This window comes from Phyllostomus hastatus, unplaced genomic scaffold, assembly GCF_019186645.2.
Source record: "Phyllostomus hastatus isolate PE091 unplaced genomic scaffold, TTU_PhHast_1.1 phas_contig_38, whole genome shotgun sequence".
Taxonomy (NCBI): Eukaryota; Metazoa; Chordata; class Mammalia; order Chiroptera; family Phyllostomidae; genus Phyllostomus; species Phyllostomus hastatus.
In genome coordinates this window covers 29,470,576-29,492,396 of record NW_025333869.1, presented here as the reverse complement: position 1 = coordinate 29,492,396, position 21,821 = coordinate 29,470,576, and the positions used below count along the sequence as shown (strand labels likewise).

The following is a 21,821-nucleotide window of genomic DNA, read 5'->3' as shown; positions in this document are numbered from 1 at the left end:
CCTAATCTAGTGAAGGAAAAAGACACACAAGTCCAAGAAGCTCAGAGAATCCCAAACAACTTGGACCCAAAGAGGCCTACAGCAAGATACATCATAATCAAAATGGAAAGGCTTAAAAGCATGGAGAGAAACCCTAAAAGCCTCAAGAGAAAAGCAGGCAGTTCAATACAAAGGAGTACCAATTAGACCATCATCTGATTTCTCAACAGAAACATTTCAGACTAGAAGGGAGTAGTGTGAAATACTCAAGGCGATGAAAAGTGAGGAACTACAACCAAGGCTACTTTACACAGCAAGACTATCATTTAAAATTGAAGGAGAAATAAGGAGCCTCCCAGACAAGAAAAGCTAAAGGAATTTTTTAACACCAAACCAGTACTGCAACAAATGTTAAAGGGCTTGTTTTAAGAAGAAGAAAAAGAGAAAGAAAAAAAAGAGGAAAATAGTCTAACAATAAAATGGTACTAAGTACATATTTATCAGTAATCACCTTAAATGTAAATGGCTCAAATGTTCCAACCAAAAGACATAGGGCAGCTGAACAAATAAGAAAGCAAGACTCATGCATATACTGCCTCTAAGAGATCCACCTCAGATCAAAAGATACACAGACTAAATAAAAGTAAAGGGTTAGGAAAAGATTTTTCATGCAAATAAAAAGAAAGAAAAAGCTAGGCTAGTAATATTTATAACTGACAAAATATACTTTAAAACCAAGGCTATATAGTAAGAGACAAAGAAGGACACTACACAATGATAAAGGGAAGAATCCAAAAAAAAAAAAAAAGGATGCAATCCTAGTAAACATTTATGCACACAACATAGGAGTACCAAAGTATGTAAAGCAAATCTTGATGGACATAAAGGGAGAGACTGACAGAAACACAGTCATATTCAGAGATATTAACACCCCATTAACTTCAATGGATAGATCTTCAAGGCAGAAAATCAACAAGGATACAGTGGCCTTAAATGACACATTAGATGGAATTAATGCAATTGATATCTGCAGAGCATTCCACCCCAAAGCAGCAGAATATACATACTTTTCAAGTGCACATGGAACATTTTCTAGGATAGACCACGTGTTAGGACACAAAACAAGTCTCAATAAATTTAAGATCAAAATCATATCAAGCATCTTCACTGACCACAATGCTATGAAACTAAAAATCCATCACAAAAACTAAACTGAAAAACACTCAAAGACATGGAAGCTAAATAACATGTTATTAAACAATGGATGGGTCAACAATGAGATCAAGGAAGAAATAAAAAAAATACCTTAAAACACATGGAAATGAGAACACAACAATCCAAAATCTGGGGGACGCAGGGACAGCAGTCCTAAGAGGGAAATTCATAGCATTATAGGCCTATCTCAAAAAAAAAGTTCAATTAAAAAAATCTAATTTTACACCTAAAGGAACTTAAAAAAGAACAATACACAAAGCCCAGAGTCAGTAGAAGGAAGGAAATGATAAGGATCAGACCAGTAATAAATGAAATAGAGTCTAAAGACAATGCAAAAGATCAATGAATCCAAGACCTGGTTCTTTGAAAACATAAACAAAATTGACAAACTTTTAACCAGACTCATCAAGAAAAAGAGTGAGAAGACACAAATAAATAAAATAAGAAAAGGAAGAGGAGAAATAACCACTGACACCAAATAAATAAAAGAATTGTAAGAGAATAGTATGAACAATTATATGGCAACAAACTGGGAAACATGAACAAAACAGATAAATTCTGAGAAACATACACTCTTCTAAAACTAAATCAGGAACAATCTGAGAATCTGAATGGACAGACTATGCCTACTGAAATTGACCAGTAATCCAAAAACTCCCAACAACAACAACAAAAAAGCCCTGTACTGGCTGGCTTCACAGGTGAGTTTTACCAAACATTCTTAGACGAATTAACCTCTCCTTCTCAAACTATTTCAAAAAATTCAAGACAAGGGAAGACTCTCAAGCTCATTTTATGAGGCCAGCAATATCCTAATTTGAAAACCATAGAGACATTACAAAAAAAAAGAAAATTAGCCGGCAAGATGGAGGCATAGGTGGACGCACTGTACCTCCACTCACAACCAAGATTAGAACAACAATTTAGAGGCAGAATAACACCCAGAACTGATAGAGAATTTATCTGAATGGAAGTCGGACAGCCAAGAAGTTGAAGCAGACCCGTTCATCCAGATAGGTAGGAGGGGCGGAGAGGAGCAGCTGGGCTCAGGTTGCAACACACACGTGGAGAACGGGGAGAACTGGGTGCATCAAGTAACCGGTAAGGAATCTGGGGTGCACAAGATCGCAGCAGGTAGACCCTGAGTACGCAAGCGGCAGCTGGCAGACCCAGTTAGGCAGCAATTGTGGACCAGGGCAGAGCACGTAACCCAGGATCCCAGGGAAGGGACTGAGGTCCCAGGAGAATGGAGCTACCAACATTGTTCCCTCCTGCCCCCTCCCCCGGCCCTGCCCCCACATACAACGTCACAATCAAGCGACTGGGGGTCCAGCCCCGGTGAACACCTAAGGCTCCGCCCCAGTGAACACCTAAGGCTCCACCCCTCATGGTAACAAGAGCGACGAGACCAAAAAAAAAAAAAAAAAGAGAGAGAGAGAGAGAGAGAGAGATGGCTCAAACGGAAGCACATATCAATGCCCCAGGACTCATCCTTTTAAGCGACTAAGAGATAGCTAACCTATCAGATGCACAGTTCAAAACACTGGTGTTCAGGAAGCTCACAGAATTGGTTGATTTTGGTCACAAATTAGATGAAAAAATGCAGGATACCATAAAAGAGATGAAGGAAGATGCACGGAGAACTAATAGTGATGGGAAGGAAACTGGGACTCAAAACAATAGAGTGGACCAGAAAGAAGAAAGAAACAGCCAAACAGGAAAGAATGGAGAAATAAGAATTCAAGAAAATGAGGAGAAGCTTAGGAACCTTTAGGACATCTTTAAATGTTCCAACATCGAAATTATAGAAGTACCAGAGGGGAAGAGGAAAAGCAACAGATTGAACATGTATTTGAACAAATAATAAAGGAGAACTTCCCCATTCTGGCAAAGGTAATAGACTTCCAGGAAATACAGAAAGCTCAGAGAGTCCCAAAGAAGTTGGACCCAAGAAGAATCAGACTAAGGCACATCATAATTACATTAGCCAAGGTAAAAATGAAGGAGAGAATCCTAGAAGCAGCAAGAGATAAGGGGACAGTAACCTACAAAGGAGTTCCCATCAGACTGTCAGCTGATTTCTCAAAAGAGATCTTACAAGAAGGGGCTGGGAAGAAGTATTCCAAGTCATGAAAGACAAGGACCTACATCCCAGATTACTCTATCCAGCAAAGCTTTCATTTAGAATGGAAGGGCAGTTAAAGTGCTTCTCAGATAAGGTCAAGTTCAAGGAGTTCATCATCACCAAGCCCTTATTTTATGAAATGTTAAAGGGACTTATCTAAGAAAAGAAGATAAAGAAAAAACATGTATAGTAAAAGGACAGCAAACTCACAATTATTAACAACCACACCTAAAGCAAAACCAAAAGAAACTTAGCAAACAACTAGAACAGGAACAGAACCACAGAAATGGAGATCACATGGAGGGTTAGCAACAGGGGAGTGGGAGGAGAAGAGAGGGGAAAAAGGTACAGAGAATAAGTAGCATAGATTGTAGGTTGAAAATAGATAGGGTTAGGGTAAGAATAGTATGGGAAATGTAGAAGCTAAAGAACTTATAAGTATGACACATGGACATGGCTAAAGGGGGAATATGGGTGGGAGAGTGTGTACAGGGTGGAGGGTAGAGAAGGGGGAAAATAGAACAACTGTAATAGCATAATCAATAAAATACATATAAAAAAAGAAAATTAAAGGTTAATATCCCTAATGAACATAGACACTAAAATCCTCAACAAAATATTAGCAAATATAATATAAAAATGCATCAAAAAATGATACATCATGATCTTGTGGTATTTATTCTGGGAATGCAAGGTTGGTACAACTTTCATAAATCAGTAAATGTGATTCACCACATAAACAAAATGAAGGATAAACCACATGATCATATAAATAGATGCAGAAAAAGTTATTGAAAAAATTCAGCACCCTTCTATGATAAAAACTCTCAGCAAAGTGAGAATAGAAGCAATATATGTAAACATAATAAAGGCTATATATGACAAACCCACTGCCAGCATCATACTCAACTGGCAAAAACTGCCAGCCTTCCCCTTAAGTTTGGGAACAAGACAGAATGTCCACTTTCACCTGTCTTATTCAACATAGTACTGCAATTCCTAGTCACAGCAGACAAAAGGAAGAAATAAAGGCACCCATATTGGAAAGGAAGAAGTACAACTGTCTTCATATGCAAATAACATGATACAGTACACAAAGAACCCCCAAAATTCCACCAAAAAACTACTAGGACTGATAAATGAATTCAGTAAACTAGTACATACATAATTAATATCCAGAAATCAGTTGCATTTTTATATGTCAATAATATACTTACAGAAAGAGAAATTAAGAAAACAACGCCATTTATAATTGCTCTGAAAATTATAAAATACCTAGGAAGAAAACCTAATCAAGGATGTAAAAAAACTATACGCAGAAAAATTGTAAGACACTGAAGAAAGGAATTGAAGAAGATACAAATAAGTGGAAGTACATATCGTGTTCATGGATAAGAGAATTAACATCATTAAAATGTCCATACTACCCAAAGTAATCTAGAGATTAGATACAATTATTATCATGATTCCAATGACATATTTCACAGAACTAGGACAAATATTTCAAAAATTTATATGGAACCACAAACAGCCCCATATAGCAACAGCGATCCTGAGAAAGGCAAACAAAGTTGGAGGGATTATGCTACTCATTATCAACCTATAGTACAAGGCCATAATAATCAAAACAGCATGGTACTGGCATACAAAGAGACACATGGATCAGTGGAACAGAATAGAGATCCAGAAATAAACCCACACCTTTATAGTTAATTAACATTTGAGAGAGGAATCAAGCATGTACAATGGGCTAAAAATACTTTATTCAATAAAGGTGTTTAGAATATTGGACATATTCATGAATAAAAATGAATCAAAACCACCATCTTACATGACTCACAAGAATAAATTCAAAATTGATTAGAGGCTTAAATGTTAGACCCCAAACAATAAAAGTCCTAGTAGAAAACATAAACAGCAAAATCCCTGACATGGCTCATAGCAATATCTTACCTGATATATCTCCCCAGGCAAGGGAAACAAAAGAAAAAATAGACAAATGGGGCTACATCAAACTAAAAAGTTTTTGCACAGCAAAGAAGACCATCAAAAAAATAAAAAGACAACCCACAGAATGGGAGAACATATTTGCCAATACAACTGGTACAGTGTTAATAACCCAAGTTTATAAGGAACTTACAGAACACAACACCAAAAAATCAAATACCCCAATTAAAAAATGAGCAAAGAATAGACACTTCTGAAGATATACTTCTCCAAAGAGGACATACAAATGGCCAAGAGGCACATGAAAAGATGCTCAACATCACTAATCATCAAAGAAATACAAACTAATACCACAAGATATGACCTCACACCTGTCAGAATAGCTATCATCAATAAATTGACAAACAAGTGTTAGTTAGGATGCATAGAAAAAGGAACCCAGGGAGCCCTCATGCACTGTTGGTGGGAATGTAGACTGGTGCGGTCACTGTGAAAACCAGTATGGAGATACCTCAAAAAATTAAAAATGAAACTGCATTTTCACCCAGTGGTTCCACTTCTGGGAATATATCCAAAGGAACCCAAATCACTAATTCAAAAGAACATAAGCTCTCCTATGTTCATTGCAGCATTATTTACAATCGCCAAGATATGGAAGCAGCCCAAGTGCCCATCAGTAAATGAGTGGATAAAACAACTATGGAATATTTACACAATGGAATATTACTTGGCCATAAAATAGAAGAAAGTTTTACCCTTAGAGATAGATGGGTGGACCTGGAGAACATTATGCCAAATGTAATGAGCCAGTCAGAGAAAGACAAATACTGTCTGATTTCAGTCATATGTGGAATCTAATGAACAAACTGAACTAACAAGCAAAACAGAGACACTCATAGATAGAGAGCAGTATGACAGCTAGGGCAAAGGGAGGGTAGCAGTGGAGGGATTAGGCAAAAAAGAAAATGGACTCTTAGACGACAGTGTGGTAATTGCCGGGGGGCAGGGGGCTATAAGGGGATTAAATGATAATGGGAAAAATACTATAAATAGAATGATAAATTTTAAAGCAATAAAATCTGCACATTAAACACTTCAAAAAACTCTCATGAGGGCCTTTTTAAAACTTTTATATGACTACATACACATATGGCTCTATTAATCTCATTTTCCAAAGTATATGTTATAATATACATATTCATCTGAAATTTGCCTTTTTCCTTTATCTTGGATATGTTCCATGCTAAAACATACCATTGAGCCAACTTACTCCCAGCAGACATTTAGGTTGACTTAGCTTTTGTTATTACAGTTAAAGCTGCATAAAAACCTTGCTTATAGACTGTTGTGCATATACATGTACGTGCACATCTGTGCAACACAGGTCTGGAGGTGGAATTAGTACACCTAAATGCATGTGCATACCTTATTTCAATATATATATATCATAAGATTAGACCTTACACAACTGTGTGTGCACACACATACACACAATGGAGTATACTCCAGACATACAAATTCTGAAATTCAGGCTGCAATGTATAAAAGTTATACAGTGTTTAAAATAATTTTCAATTATAGAGAATATTGAAAATACTTTTTAGAACTTATTCTTTTATTAAAAATTTTAAATCCTGTTCATTTTTATGACAGCCATACCATACTCTTCATTCACATTGAAATTACAATCAACTAAAACCCGCAAGCTTTTTGGAGCATACATTTTTGTTAAGCCACATTTCTTCCATTCTGTATCTTTGAAATTTGTTTTAGAGTGCTTTATGTGGTCATCAGTATCCAGATGAAATATAGTTAGTATATTTCACCTGGATATTGAGATTTAGTCTATATTCTAGAATGCCCAAATTGTTGTGACTGGATTCTTTTGGCTAATGTGTTTCCTTTATCCTCTTACTTTTCACTAAAAATTTTAACAATGTTATTCTATAATTTTATCAAATCACTAGTAAACACTGAAATGAACTAGGTCACGAGCAGATCATTGCAGCCCACCAATAGCGGGCTCATCATTGGCTAGCAACTATAATCTGTCATTTTAAGAATTTTTTCACTAGTTACAATTCAAACTAATTATACTGTGTTTTTATGTTGTTAAAAAGAAGACGCAATGTTAGGAAAAGCATTATAAAGATGTTGCCAAAAAGCATTGCCATGCTCTATGAATAGAATAATTTATTATTCTAAAATCCCTGTCATTCATTTATATTTTGGACAAAAATTTGTTGAACATCCAATATATGCTGCATTTCTGCTAGGCCCAGAAGATATAAGTGGTGAATTAGGAAGACTAAATCATTGCCTTCCTGACCGTTATGTTTGAGTGTGGAAAATATACAATAAAAAGTAACAAAATAATATAAAATATAACTACAGGTTGTGATAGAGACTCTAAAAGAAATAAATATGGTGACATAATATGATACAGCTGCAGGAGTGATTTAAGTAGATTGATCTCAGAGAAGATGGTGTTTGAGCTGAGTCCTCACAAATTGAACATAACAGGAACTGTTTACATGGCCATAAGGGAAAAGAACATGGGGAAGCTGCCAAGTTTCCCTCAGGTGGGAAGGCGTTCATTGTGCGCTGGAAACAGAAAAACCAATGTGCAGAGATCTAATGATTAAAAAGAAAAGTAACATGGAGTTGGGCTGAAAGTTAGACATTAGGAACGTATAAGAATCTCATTCAGCCATAAAAATGTTGCATTTTACTGTAAAAAGCTAAGAAAAGCAATTAGTATGATAAACATTTTTATAATTTTACTTTGGCTTTTATATAGAAAGTAGGTTAGAGAGATGAGTGTAAACATGGATACTATATCGGATGATATTCCTGTAGCTCAAGATAGAGATGATGGTGACCTAAGCTAAGATGTTGACAGACAAGTATATAGACTCAAGATAAATATTTTTGATGCAATTGATAGGACTTGCTAATGGATTAGTTAGAAAAAAATGGCCATTAGCTATCATTAGAATATAAGCTTCATAAGAGCAAGCATTTTTGTTTGCTGCTTGTTTTCTTTACAAATTTTTCCAGACACATAAATAGCGTTTAGCACATGCTGTATGTTCAGTAAACATTTACTGAGTGACTAAAGGAGATTCTCCAGGTTTTTCCCCAGAGCAGCATGATGGATGCCATGCCATCGGTAAAATCGGTGAGATTGAAGAAGCAGCAAAATGAGAGGGGGAAGGAACCGCCAGAGGTCCATTTTTTTCTTTTTAGTATTTAGATGTCCTCTAGATATCAAAGTAGAATTTTCAAGGGGAAAACTAGATATTTAAGCTGGTCATTAGGAAGAGGTCTAGCTGAAGGAGAAAAATTTGGAAGCCATCAGCATGTAGCTATGGAACTTATTTTAGTAAAGAATATAAAACTAAGGAATTCCTGAAGGACAAAAAAGAGGTCTGTTTGTGAAAATTCATATAGCATATTTATTAATGAAAAGGTTCAACATCTTAAAGAATATTGAATATCTAATATCTAAAATTTAAAGCATTTGAGAATTTTCTATATATATTTTAACATGTATTTTTATTGAAATTGACAAGTTGATACTAAAAAGTTATATGAAAGAGCAAAACAAGAATAATAACAATAATTTAAAGAAAAAAACAAGGTAAGCCAATTTGCCTAAAATATATTAAAATTAGTATAAAACCTTAAGACATTGTACTGCTACAGGAGTAAAGGAATCGACCAGTGAAACAGAATACTGAGCTCAGAAACATATATATTAAAACATATTTCATCTATCATTTATATTTACATGTGAAATAATAGTAAAACATTACACACATTTGATATGTATTAGGTGTATAATATTTATATAAAGCATGTAGATATATGTGTGTATTATGTATAGTATGTGAATATGTGTGTACACAGATATATATAAACCCATGGGAAATTTGTAAAGCATGTATGTAGACATGTGTGACAATGGCAGCATTTTACACAAACTGGGAACAAATCAAATATTTAATACATGGTTATGGCCCAATGATTAATATTCTAAAAATAAAATAGATCCCTATCCCAACAAAAACAAATTTCAGAAGAAGTAAAGATCTAAATGTTTTAAGCTGTTTAAAAATCTGGAAATTATACAACATTTTTGTCAGAAGAATTTCTGAACAAGGCACCAACCAATGGACATGTGGCAAAAGGTAGGTACTCAGCAAGTATTTATTAAAAGATTAAAAGTGGATCCTATATTTTCATTAAAGTTCTTAAAATTCTCTATGATTGAAATATTATTTTTAAAGTTAGAAGGAAAGCCAAAATAAAAGTATTTTGAAAAACAGCTAAAAATTGGCAAAAGGTTTAGGTGAATCACAGTGTTAGAAAGCCAAATGATTGATAAACATTTGAAAAAAAACTGTTCTCCTTTTAATCAGAGAACTATAAAGGAAACCCAATGATATTCATTTAATACTATTCAAATTCAAAAAGACATTTTCAAACATGACAGCATCAAGTGCTGGTCGCTTTGTGGAGAAAAGCGATCTCTCACATGCTGTTGAGGGGAGCATTAGTGACCCAGCCCCCTTAGGGACCTCACTGTAGTGTTCTCTTCCCTGTAGGACCTCAGGGGAAACTGACATCAGTTGGGAGATCTCAGCTGAAGGTCATCCAGATTCCACTTTTGCAGCAAGTTTTTACTTGTTAATCAATAATAAGTCCAAAGAAACAGTCTCTCTTACTATTTCCTCAGTATTCTTAGAGATCACATTGTCAGCAAGGCAAATCAAGGGTTTAACACATACTGTACTTTTAGTAAAATGAGCATCTCAGCAGATGTCCAAAGACTTGAAGTCTGTAATCATTATCATATGTCACATCCTTATAACCTGTGTGGTCTCTTTTAGGAAGTAATCAACCATATTATTTCTTGCTTTTTCTAAGACAAGGTGATCAAGATTTCTCTTATGTGTATCTTGATTCATGGCTTCAAGATTACTAGTCGTCTAGAAACAGTTCCCTAAAGATGTGTTTCTCTTCACATTTCAAAAAAAGAAATGCAGACAGGAAAACATTTCTTGGCTTTTTTGAAACCTGTGCCTTCTTTTGATAAAACGGGCAAAAATTTCATTTCTTTAGTTCTACTTGAAGTTGAAAAATAAGTAATGACTAAAAACAAGTAAAATTTGTTGGACAAAGCACTGCTTTCATTTCAAACTATACCTTCCTCTCACAAGACTCTAATACGGGCCCTTAGGGAGTGTTATAAGAACCATGTAATTAATAAAGAACTAGGTGCTTAGTAAAGAATAAACCATATTCTTCTGTGTTTAAAATAAATATTTAAATATCTTTCTATGTGTATAAAAGTCTGAAGCATTGTATACAATTTTTATAGCTAGTTCAGTGAAAGACAGAGTAACTTAGTCATCATACCTGTGGACACAAAGTTTCCAAGTGATTGGCTGCAATTTTGACGATTTTAATCCCGTCTTCATTTGTTGACATGGAACAAGCAAGATTGGCCACCTTAAAAACAATCCAAAATAATGAAAATTATTTCAGATTATCAAGGAAATGCAGAAACATTTGTTATCCTACACAAGCACATGTACACACACGTTGAAAGTCTCAGTAATGAACAACAGCATTCTCATAGATGCCAGTGGTATCCATTTGATAAAAGTATTCAGAGAATCTATTGAAACAAATAACAACAAAGGGCCCTATAAAATTGTTTAAAACAAAAGGAACGACTGGTGACTGAATCAGTAAACCCTATACGATCTCATGGTATCAACATCTAATCCGCAATAAGATGTTAAGTATTACAGTTTCTTATGGGACTGAAAAAATGTATCTGTGAATTGAATGCTAATAAGTTCTTGGAGTCTCATAGGACTGTGGTTTATTTTAAGTTTGTAATTGGTTTATTATTTCCCAGAGGTTCATTATGCCTACTTAAGTTGAATTAAGAATCACTGTATCTTCATTTATGTTTTATTCAGCATCAAATATACTATAAAGCTGGACAAATGCAAGATAATTAAATCTTCTTCTTGTTCTTGATTTTCCGGTACAACTTCCTGGGCACTGGTTGACATTAGTAGTCTGTTTGATTCAAGCATTCGAGACACTTGAATTCCTTTATATGTTATTGCTTTTGAAACTTCCATTCTTCCAGTGAAATGGATGCTCTTTTAAATAATTACTTTATGTCCATTACCTAAGTTCAATATTTACAAATACTTTATATCATGAAAGAGCCAGGAGAAAGAGTACGGGATTCTTTTCTTGTCTTTCACCCTCACGTAACCAACATTCCTCTTGGTAGCAGGTGAGTAGCTGTGTACAGAGGTAGTGTTTCCCAGATCTACAAAACACATCATTGTCTTTATCACCACAAGAAGTTTGTTGTTCTATCATTTTTCTCACATACCTAAAATATCTTGGTTAATTATTGTCTACTTTAATACACCATAGTTTGTACTGCTCAAATCCAAAATACATTTAGCTACAGAGAAACCACACGTCAGCTGCATGCAATGGGAGCACACAAGCAGACACATCTCTGGATCAGCACTGAAAAATGTCACAAAATGGACTTACAGTTTTTGTTTACATGTCAACAGTGAACCAACTGCTTGGTTTCCATTTACATATAATGAAATAACAGCCATACATTATTTAACTGTGAAGGGCATTGTTCACTTTATTAATGTACATGGGAATGACTTACTTGAAAAGGTCTTTTGTTGACTTGAAGGTCACAATGCCTCAGCTTTTATATCTGACATATAATTAGCTCATTTGTGAATTATTTGAAAAGGGCAGCAGTTTCTGTGTCTCTCTCCCCACCCCACATCTTATTCTCAGACAGTGAAATTCAGCAGCCTAATTGCTTTAATATACCTATGATAATTTGCACTGCATTTGCAGAAAATATCTGTCCATGAATGTGAGCACTAAGTAAAAAAAAAAAAATCATTGGTGCAATCTTTTGGCCAAATTAGAAGGATGCTGGTTAATCCTAAATTTTAAAATTACAAAAAGGTGCCCCATATAGCTACTTTTTTACTTCAATTATTTATTTTTAATGTGCCATCTCTCTCTTTCTCTCTAGCCCCATTTAAAAATTGGCATCTCCTTCTGGACATTTCTTGGTCACCGTGCTTATTCTGCAGCGATTCAGTGATCAATGTAACAGGGAAATCATCCTAAACACAAAGTTTCTCTTCATATTAGCAGACTTCACTTTTTAAATGTAAATAAAATTTTATTTTTATCATTTTTATTTATTTATTTTTGGTTTTCCACTACAGTTGTCCCCATTTTCCCCACACCACTCTCCCCCACCCCACCCACCCCCACCTCCCACACTCAGTCCTACCCACCCACCCCCCATTGGCTTTATTCCTATCATTAATTATCTGTACATAGTTTTAAAAAATAGCATTGCAAGGTTTACACAGAACAATAGCAATCTCTTACGTCATGAAACAACAGCCCTAAATCCTATTCTTCAGGGTCAATCATTTCCCACTTTTCCAGTTATTCTGATTATTTGCCTCTATATTTCCATAACTCCATAAGTTATGCTTATACCATGATGTGGGATTTTTAATTTTGTCATCTATTATCATTCCAAATTATTTATTTATTATTTATCAGGTTGTAAATGAAAGTTAAATGGCTCTAATGTCAGCATCATTGTTGCTTGAGTGTTCCATTACTTGTGTTCAAAAGCTATCTTTTCCTTTTTCTTTGAATAAATTTAACAGCAAAGCAAAGCTGAACTGAATTCAAATTGTTGTTAACTTCATGTACATCTGGCCAGAAAAGGAACATTGAAGCAGGATTTCTGCCTCTGTTGTTGGATCTCTTTGTATTTTTTTTCTTTTTCTTATTATTTTCTTTTTTGATTACAGCTTTCATTCAACACTATTCTGTGTTAATTTCAGGTGTACAGCACTGCAGATAGACATTCATATAGGTCACAAAGTGTTCCCTCTGATGGTTCAAGTGCCTACCTGGCATTATGGGTAGTTATTACATATTGTTAACTATATTTTCTATGGCAGATTTAAGTTTTAAAAAACTCAATTGAAAATACTGCATGACTAAATTAATGATCATGTTAATACTGTCTTCTTTTATTCAGACATACCTGAACTTTTCTTTACAAGAATTGTTCTCTGTCAGGTAAACTTTCTAGGTAAATCAAGAAGTATTATTTCCAGATTAAGTAACATGGAGTTTTAGTGATACTTTACACAAATTCAAACTCACAAAAGAGCTATATTATGTGATGAAACAAAGAAAAAATGTGATAGAAATAAAATTTCTTTACATTTCTAATTTCAGGGATTTGTGACATATTTTCCAAAGTCACATCAATGTGTAAATGAAAGCCAAGTTTCCTCCAATAATAATTATTCCTAAATTTTGTGGGGCTCTTTGGCAGCATGAAGGCAATTCCCTACTCATCAAAGAAAGAAACATACACACAAAATATTTCATAAAACGGTTTGAGATATTGGGACACCTTTTGTATATCTAACTTTGACAATGTTTCAAAGCCCGTGTAAAGCTTCTGTATCTAAGGGATCTATGTGGACAGTTTCTGCCCAGTTAGGGGAATCCTGGCACGAGGAGGCTTTGGAGATAAACACGCATGGGTTGGAACGCAATTCTCACAATTCACAGGCTTTCTGACTGTGTGCAAGACGTGACCTCCTCCAAGCCTGTTTTGTCACCTGGAACATATGTGTGAGCATGTGTACCTCACTGGGGTGCATTGGGGATTAAAGGAGACAGTGTAGGGAGATGGCCTGAGAGCTGGCAGCCCTGATGTCAGGTATGACTCTCCTTTCAGCTCATCCATATCTCTGCTAATTGGGTTGGAAAAGAACATTCATTCCCTAAAGAGATTTTTGAATTACAATCTTAGAAGCATAAAGAAATTTAACAAAATGTATAATCCTAGAGTCACAAACTCAAATGTTTTTAGCACTCATGCAGGGAATACAAACTAGAGTCTGGATGTGACTCCATGGTTGGGATGGAGTGGTGGGGCCCCATGAGAGTGTGTGCCCTACCTAGGAAAAACTGCCTTGGTCAGTGCCTTGACCAAACTAATAGTCTGTTGGCTGCCTTTAGGTCATAGGTCACCAGTTTGTGACCTATGACTAATTTCTGGACTTTTCTGTTGTACAGATAGGGGAAAAAAGCCAAACAAAGAGAAGAAACATACTCAGTCCAATCAATGACGGGGAGACTATTAACCAGGAAAATGTCTGTGCTCTTTATGCCACCATGAATTAAGTGTCCATATGCCAGTACCAGACTGTTTTGATTACTGTGGCCTTGTAATATAGTTTGATATCAGAGATTGTGATCCCTCCTACTTTGTTCTTCTTTCTCAAAATCGCTGTGGTTATTCAGGGTCATTTATGGTTCCACTTAAATTTTTGAAATGTTTGTTCTATATCTGTAAAATATTTCATTGGTATTTTAATAGAAATTGTATTGAATCTATAAATTACTTTGGGTATTATGGGCATTTTGATTATATTAATTCTTCAAATCCATGAACATGGTACATGTTTCCATTTGTTTATATCTTCTTTAATTTCCTTCTTCAGTGTTATGTAGTTTTCTGAGTGTAGGTCTTTTACTTCCTTGGTTAGGTTTATTCCTAGGTAGTTTATTTTTCTTGTTGCTATATCAAATAACCATAAACATTGAAATAAAGCACAAATGACAGTAATCAGAGGGGAGGTAGGTGGGGATAACAGGGGGAATGTAGTGGGTGGGTCGTCGAGGAACATCTATAAAGGACACAGGAACAAGCCAAATCGGGGTAGGATCAAGGGTGCAAGGTGAGGATGGCTGGGGTGGAGGGGAGAGGTGGGGGGGGGGGGAAATGGAGACAGCTGTACTTGAACAATAAAAAAATTTTTAAAAAGAAATGTGGCCTGGCTGGCATAGCTCAGTGGATTGAGCGCGGGCTGGGAACCAAAGGGTCCCAGGTTCGATTCCCAGCCAGGGTACATTCCTGGGTTGCAGGCCATAACCCCCAGCAACTGCACATTGATGTTTCTCTCTGTCTCTCTCTATCTCCCTCCCTTCCCTCTCTAAAAAAATAAATAAATAAATAAATTAAAAGAAATGTGTGAAAGAAAGAAAATGATTTTTCATTTCTTTCTTTTAAATTACTTGATTGAGAAGAGTTTACTTTTTGTTTTCTTATATGTTAGTTTTTTATTTATACTGTTTTTTTTGTATAGTGTTTGTCGTTATCAGATAAAACATATAACCTTGATTCATTGAAATCAACAATAGCGATTAATTAGTTATTTGACACTAATAAAAAAATAAAGTGTTCACAAATGTGCCTGCACTGAAATGACTGACCAGACTTTTTACTGATGTGGAGCCACATCTTTAGCCAGAAGCAGAGTCTAAATTATGCTAAATAAATAAAACCAAAGGCATTAAGATAAATTCACAATTATGTTTAAAAACAAGACTAGAACATAATGTTTTGTCATTTTTATACAAGATTAAACTATGTCATAAAATATGGGACTGGGAGAAAGTAGGCTTACACCTATTTGTATGGGAAAACACACACAGCTATGATTATATAATACAAGAATAAACTCTGTTATGCATATTGGCAACTATGATATGTTGATTTTTCTATCAGCACCCTTTTCATGAGCCTCTCTTCCTGTCACCAGTTCTTCTGCCCTTTAATATGTATGTCCTTTCTAGACCCTTTAAACTTGAAGAAATTCACTGTCCTATTTGATCTGTGAAAAAAAGTTGTAAGCAATAATCCCTGAATTAATTTACTATCATCCTGTTGACGTTTTTCCTCCTTTTCCTGGTTCCTAATTCAAGTTTTGTATGCCAGTTTTATATGTGCTTGCCATCCTTTCACTTGGCATAGAACATGGTATCATTCATTCCCTAACTTAGGGTCTCAAGTGAGAAATTCTTTGCTCTAGAACTTGGTCTTGTAGAATCCTGCTAAGTGGGCTAGTCTGTTCCTCTCCATCAGATCATGCAGGTGGCCATAACTTACCCAAAAGAAGGACTAAATAATGGTAGAGCCAAAGAAAGTAATACAAAAGATACTTGAGGACTGGGGATTTTCTCAGTCACCTTTAAATCAGTCTACCATGCCATAGGCTTAACTGTGCTTTTCATCATAACCTTTTTCTGATCTGGTAAAGAGCATTGAATCCAAAAGTATGCTATATTTTAACATTCTAATACTATTTTATCTGAAATCTTAGGGAGGAGCTCACCATTTGGATAGCTTCTCACCATATATCAATCGGCCTTGTCACTAAGGAGTTCTCACACTTAAATTTACCTATGATATGATTTACTAAGAACATGAAGAAAAATTTGATGTTTGGTGAGATTTCCATTGTAGCACATTTATTGTTTACATAGAACTAATTTTAATATGATGTCACAATGTATCCTAGCTCTCAATGGGAGAGAAAGGTCGCTGTCTCATTGTTATTCACATTTCTCTTTGGCATATGGTCATGTAGCTCCTGTGCAAACACTTTCAGAGACAGAATTTACTGTTGTGGAAGGCAGCCTATTCCCTTTGTGGGAAAAGTGCAAAGTTATATAAGTTAAAAGGTTTTTCCTTATACTGGGGTAAAATCTTCTTTCAACAATTTTCTCATAATGGTCACAGAATCCAGAATGTTATATATAAGAGGAATAAGATTGGGCCCATAGAAAGTCTATATGAGTAGTCCTCAATTTGTGGGATCAATTATATGATGATTATAATAGAATCACCAGTAAATAGCTATTAAAAAGAAAAGACCATGTTCCTTCTGCTATTCTAACATGTTAAGCGAGTCTACAAGTGGAAGGTGGGGGGTGCAGCATAAGGTATGTCTAATTTGATTTTGAAAAGTTCTCCAAGTAATTCTGATATCCCATCTCTCAAAACAAACACACACACACACACACACACACACACACACACACACACACACAGAAAAACAGATACACATTCAGACTTTGGGTTGATTTCCATATGTTTGGGAAGATACTCTTTCCTGAAGATTAACATTAAGGAGAAAAAATCTACAAGAGTTATGACCTGAAAAAATATTGAAAAGGCTAAGAAGTCATAGAAAATCCTTCACAAATTAAAGACAAGGAAAATGGCATATACTAATACCTGAGAAATAGTGCTTAGTCATTCAGGCTACTATACCAGAAATACCACACTGGTTGGCTTATAAACAATGGAATTTATTTCTGGCAGTTCCAGAGGCTGGGTAGTCTAAGATCAAGGTGCTGGGCGAGTCAGTGTCTGATGAATGCCTGCCTCCTCTTTCACAGGGGAGCTGTGCCTCTAGCTGTCACCTCACATGGCAGAAGAGGTGAAGGATCTCCCCAAGGCCTCTTTTACAAGGGCACCAATCCCACTCATGAGGGTTCTGCACTCAGGACTTAATCACCTCCCTAAAGTCCCACCTCTCAAAACCTTGGAATTTAGCATTTCAACATATTAATTTGGGGGGACACGAACATAGAGTCTATAGCAAATAGAGATAAGTTTTAAAATAAAAATATCCAAAAAAAAAGAAAATCAAGTATAGCCCTGGCTGGCGTAGCTCAGTAGATTGAGCGCGGGCTGCAAACCAAAGCATCGCAGGTTCGATTCCCAGTCAGGGCACATGCCTGGGTTGAAGGCCATGGTCCCCAGCAACCGCACATTGATGTCTCTCTCTCTCTCTCTCTTTCTCCCTCCCTTCCCTATCTAAAAATAAATAAATAAAATCTTAAAAAAAAAGAAAAGAAAATCAAGTATAAAAGAAATTTCTGGCCTTTTACCGAGAATCCATTTCTCCTTCAGGCAATAATACTGTGATTTCCCTTAAGAGAATTGTTCTCTCCTCCTCTAAGCCAGTGGTGTGAAGTGTTGGTATGGCTCTTAATCAAGGCTCCTAGTCATCTCCTAACTCCAGCCTGGCATAGCCAATGCTTCCTACAGCCCAGAGTCCTGGAGCAGCCCTTGTTCCTGCCCAGTCTGAACCTTCTCTCATTTTGCCTTTACTGTGTGCACTACCTAGTGTCTTCCAGTAAAGCCTCTTTTGTTTTCTACTTAACTTCATTTTATCTTACATGCAACCATAAATGATTACAGTACCGAACCAGAAACTTACACACCAATTAAATACTAATTTCAGAATGTTACTTTCAGCAAAATTAAAAGCTAGCAATGCAAAATCATATTCATTTAGTGGAATGAACCATCTAAATCAAATATTTGCCTTAGGCTACCCTGAATGCCCTCATATCAGGTGTAGATGCAGGGAAGAGGATGTTCATTTCAGTTCCTACACATGTAGATAAATGTGTTTATACTTGTCTTCTCTTGAATATCTAATTCTTCAATGTCTATTAGAATGCTTTACATACCAGGTACAAAAGAACATCTAATTCTTGAAGGAAATAAATTTTTTATTTTTGGGTTTATCCATGTGTGAGCTGTTCATTCTGTCTGAAAATCATCCTTTCACACGCTCTTTTCAACTCATACTTATACATCAAGGCCTCAGTCAAATATCTTCTCCTCCACAAATCCTTTCCAGATGCCCCAAATCAGAATTCATACCTCTACCTCCCACACCCCGACAATGGAGTGCAAATTTTATTCTTCCTAGACACACTTACATATCTTTCAGATGGTGAGCCATTAGAGGGCAAAGACAGTGATGTGTTCTTTTTAAAAATTATTTTTCAGCAAGTAAATTACCTTAAAATAATATTTAACCTATGTAAATAAATAAAAATAGAAATTTATCTGTCTATCTAGAAAATGAGTTATCATGAATAGAAATGAGTTTCTATTGCATCTAAAACTAATATTTTCAACAAATCGTATTTCCTAGAGGCCTTATGACAACCTAATTTACTCATTGAAAGCTGTGTTCTTCCTTTGCCCCTTCCTTACCAAAAAAGGGAAAGTTCCTACTTATCCTTAATATGAGCATAAAGGCAAGTATCATTGCTTCAAGCTTTGAACGAAGAATCCTTGAGAAAAGAAAGCCCTTGAGTCAACAGACTTAATTGTCCAGAGGTGATTTCTGTCTGACTGCACCTGTTTACTGCAAACAGAAAAATCTGACACATCTGTAGCAATGAAACAAATAAACACGAGCAGACTTTAAATAAGGGTACAGAAACAATATAGCTGAAATCAGTTATTTTTACCTTGGTATTTGAAAAGGAGGCTTAGATTTCTTTCTGAATTTGGAAAATGACAAGGGTTCACAAAACCCTAAGAAGAAGCATGAAGAGTGAAGAAAGGCCCATGCCATTTGGACATATTAGTAAGTAGAAGCGTTGTAAGTCACTGACTAAATCACCGATGCCAGCAGCACTAAAAATTCTTCAGGTCAGTGGGATGTATCCAGAGTTGGACTAGACACTTTGAGTTCCAGTTGTCATTGAGATATCCTGCTGATATGTAGTTAGGTATGTAGCTATGAAGTGTAGCTAGAAGGGGTCTACAGTGGATATTAATGAGGAAGTCACTAGATTAACAATGGTAGTTGGATGTGATTGTGCAACGAGCAAATCTTCTTAGAAGATTACATAAGACACTTGTATTTACCAGTCAGTTAGAAGAGAATAACCCTATGATGAGTCTTGGAAATGATGGCCAAAGAGAGAGGTTACCCACAATACTCTAATGTCACAGAGACTGGGAAAAGAGAAAGTTTCCAGAAGATAGTCTCAAAAATTGAACAGAGAGGTCAAGTGAGTAATCCCTGAAATTATCCATTGATTGAGCCACACAGAGGGCCATTCTTAGAGTTACTTGGAAGGAATGATGATGGTCACACTAGCCTGGGGACTAGTGTGGACTTAGGAGGGTGTAGATGGTGAAGTGACTCCATGTGGCTCATGTCCCAAAGCAGAGAGCTAGAGGTTGCCTGGACGAGACTCACTCTCCCATTCTTTTATCTGTGCATTTCTTTCCATTTCACCTCTCACAATCTTTTGTATCATCTACTTTTTTGGTTCCCCATCCTTGTCAATTTCACTGTTAGTGTTCTTTTTTTTTCTTTCAAATCTTGTATATAGTCTTAGCTTTCATTCCTACCCACTGTGCCTTCTCTCTAACATATTCACCACACTTCAACTGACAGATATTTTTCAAATAACAAATTTGACTCCCTATTATTATCTCCTCATCCCCCCACCTTATCATATTTCCTAAAAGGTCCTATATAGTCTGGTCCAAACTCATCATGCATAGTTATTATTATTATTATTATTATTTTGCTTCATATATACCAACCTTTCAGACATCCATGCTTCCTTCTGCCACAGGGTACTTGCTCACACTGTTTTCTTTAGCCCAGAATGTATGTGCTCCTCCTCCTTCCTCACTGCCACCCTTATACCACTTATACCTGCTTAACTGATATCCATCAAACATCTCCTCAAATGTAATTCCTAGGGAAATTTTTCACCAACACTGCAACCCCCACCTACTCCTGAGTCCCTTCTCTACTCAATTCAGGGTTTTCCTTCAGAGTAAGATTCTCAGTTTGTAACTAACATTCACTGAGGAGATTATTTGACAAGTGACTATTTCCTCTCTTTGTAAGAGCAGGCACTTCACCCTTGTTAGCTCATCACTGGACCTTCAGTTCCTAGTACCTGATACAAGGTAGTCAAATAGCTTTTCAGTGACTGAATAAACGCATAAGTGCATAAATTAGTATGCTTAAGAATGTATCATCCTCAAAGAAAGAAAGGAAAATGGAGTTAAGAGGGAGGAGACAGCAGCAGAAATTCAGGACAAGCAAGAAAGAGGAATGAAATTTCTTTTTGAAATTCATTTGAGATATTCCACAAAGGCTTAGAAAGCTGGACTTCAAAGAAGAGTAACACCCTTTCCTTCTTGTCTGGTCATCGTACTGAACAAAGCCTAGGGGGCAGCTTCTTTCAAGTTCTACTTTCACTTTAGATATCAAATTGGAATAACTGAAAAGTTCCCAGTTTCGTTTTTAGTTAATTTATTTTTAACCAAGTAAAATAACTTTCCAAAAGGCGCATGCTAGGTGCCAAATGCTGGTAAGTATGGCAGATGGAAAGAGGTGCAGAAACTCCCTTCAGCAAACCCAGGAGCTTTAGTGTCTCCTGCAGGAGGTAATGAAATGAATACTTGCTTCCTTTCCAGGAAAGCCCAGCTCAGAGGCTGGGGCTGAGTTTGAGACACACAGCAGGGGGTCTGCAGTTTCCTACCATGGTATCAAGGTGACCTCTGGCTAGACAAGCCAGAGCTTCCATTTCTCCTAGTAATACAGTGTGGCTCTGCAGCTACATGTAGTAACAAGAAGTGACCATGAATTATGAGTTTTGTAGAATATTTAACTGCTAGAATTGTGCTATAAAAGTGCATGGCAAGGTGAAGGGAAACAATGTCATCAAGTAACAAATATTGATTGTGTACCTATTATGTGGGTGGGAAACTATCAGCGAAGTCAAAGACAATGAAAGC

At 36.1% G+C, this 21,821-nt stretch overlaps 1 protein-coding gene across 2 annotated transcripts in view; it reads right to left on the bottom strand.

Moving 5' to 3' along the window:
• The window catches only part of CTNNA3 (catenin alpha 3), a 1,495,188-nt gene that overhangs the window by 570,940 nt on the left and 902,427 nt on the right, over nt 1–21,821 (bottom strand). For both annotated transcript variants that reach the window (XM_045841855.1, XM_045841856.1), the window contains exon 10: nt 10,691–10,783. In XM_045841855.1, the coding sequence (XP_045697811.1) occupies nt 10,691–10,783 (93 nt within the window). The remainder of the gene's footprint in view (nt 1–10,690; nt 10,784–21,821) is intronic.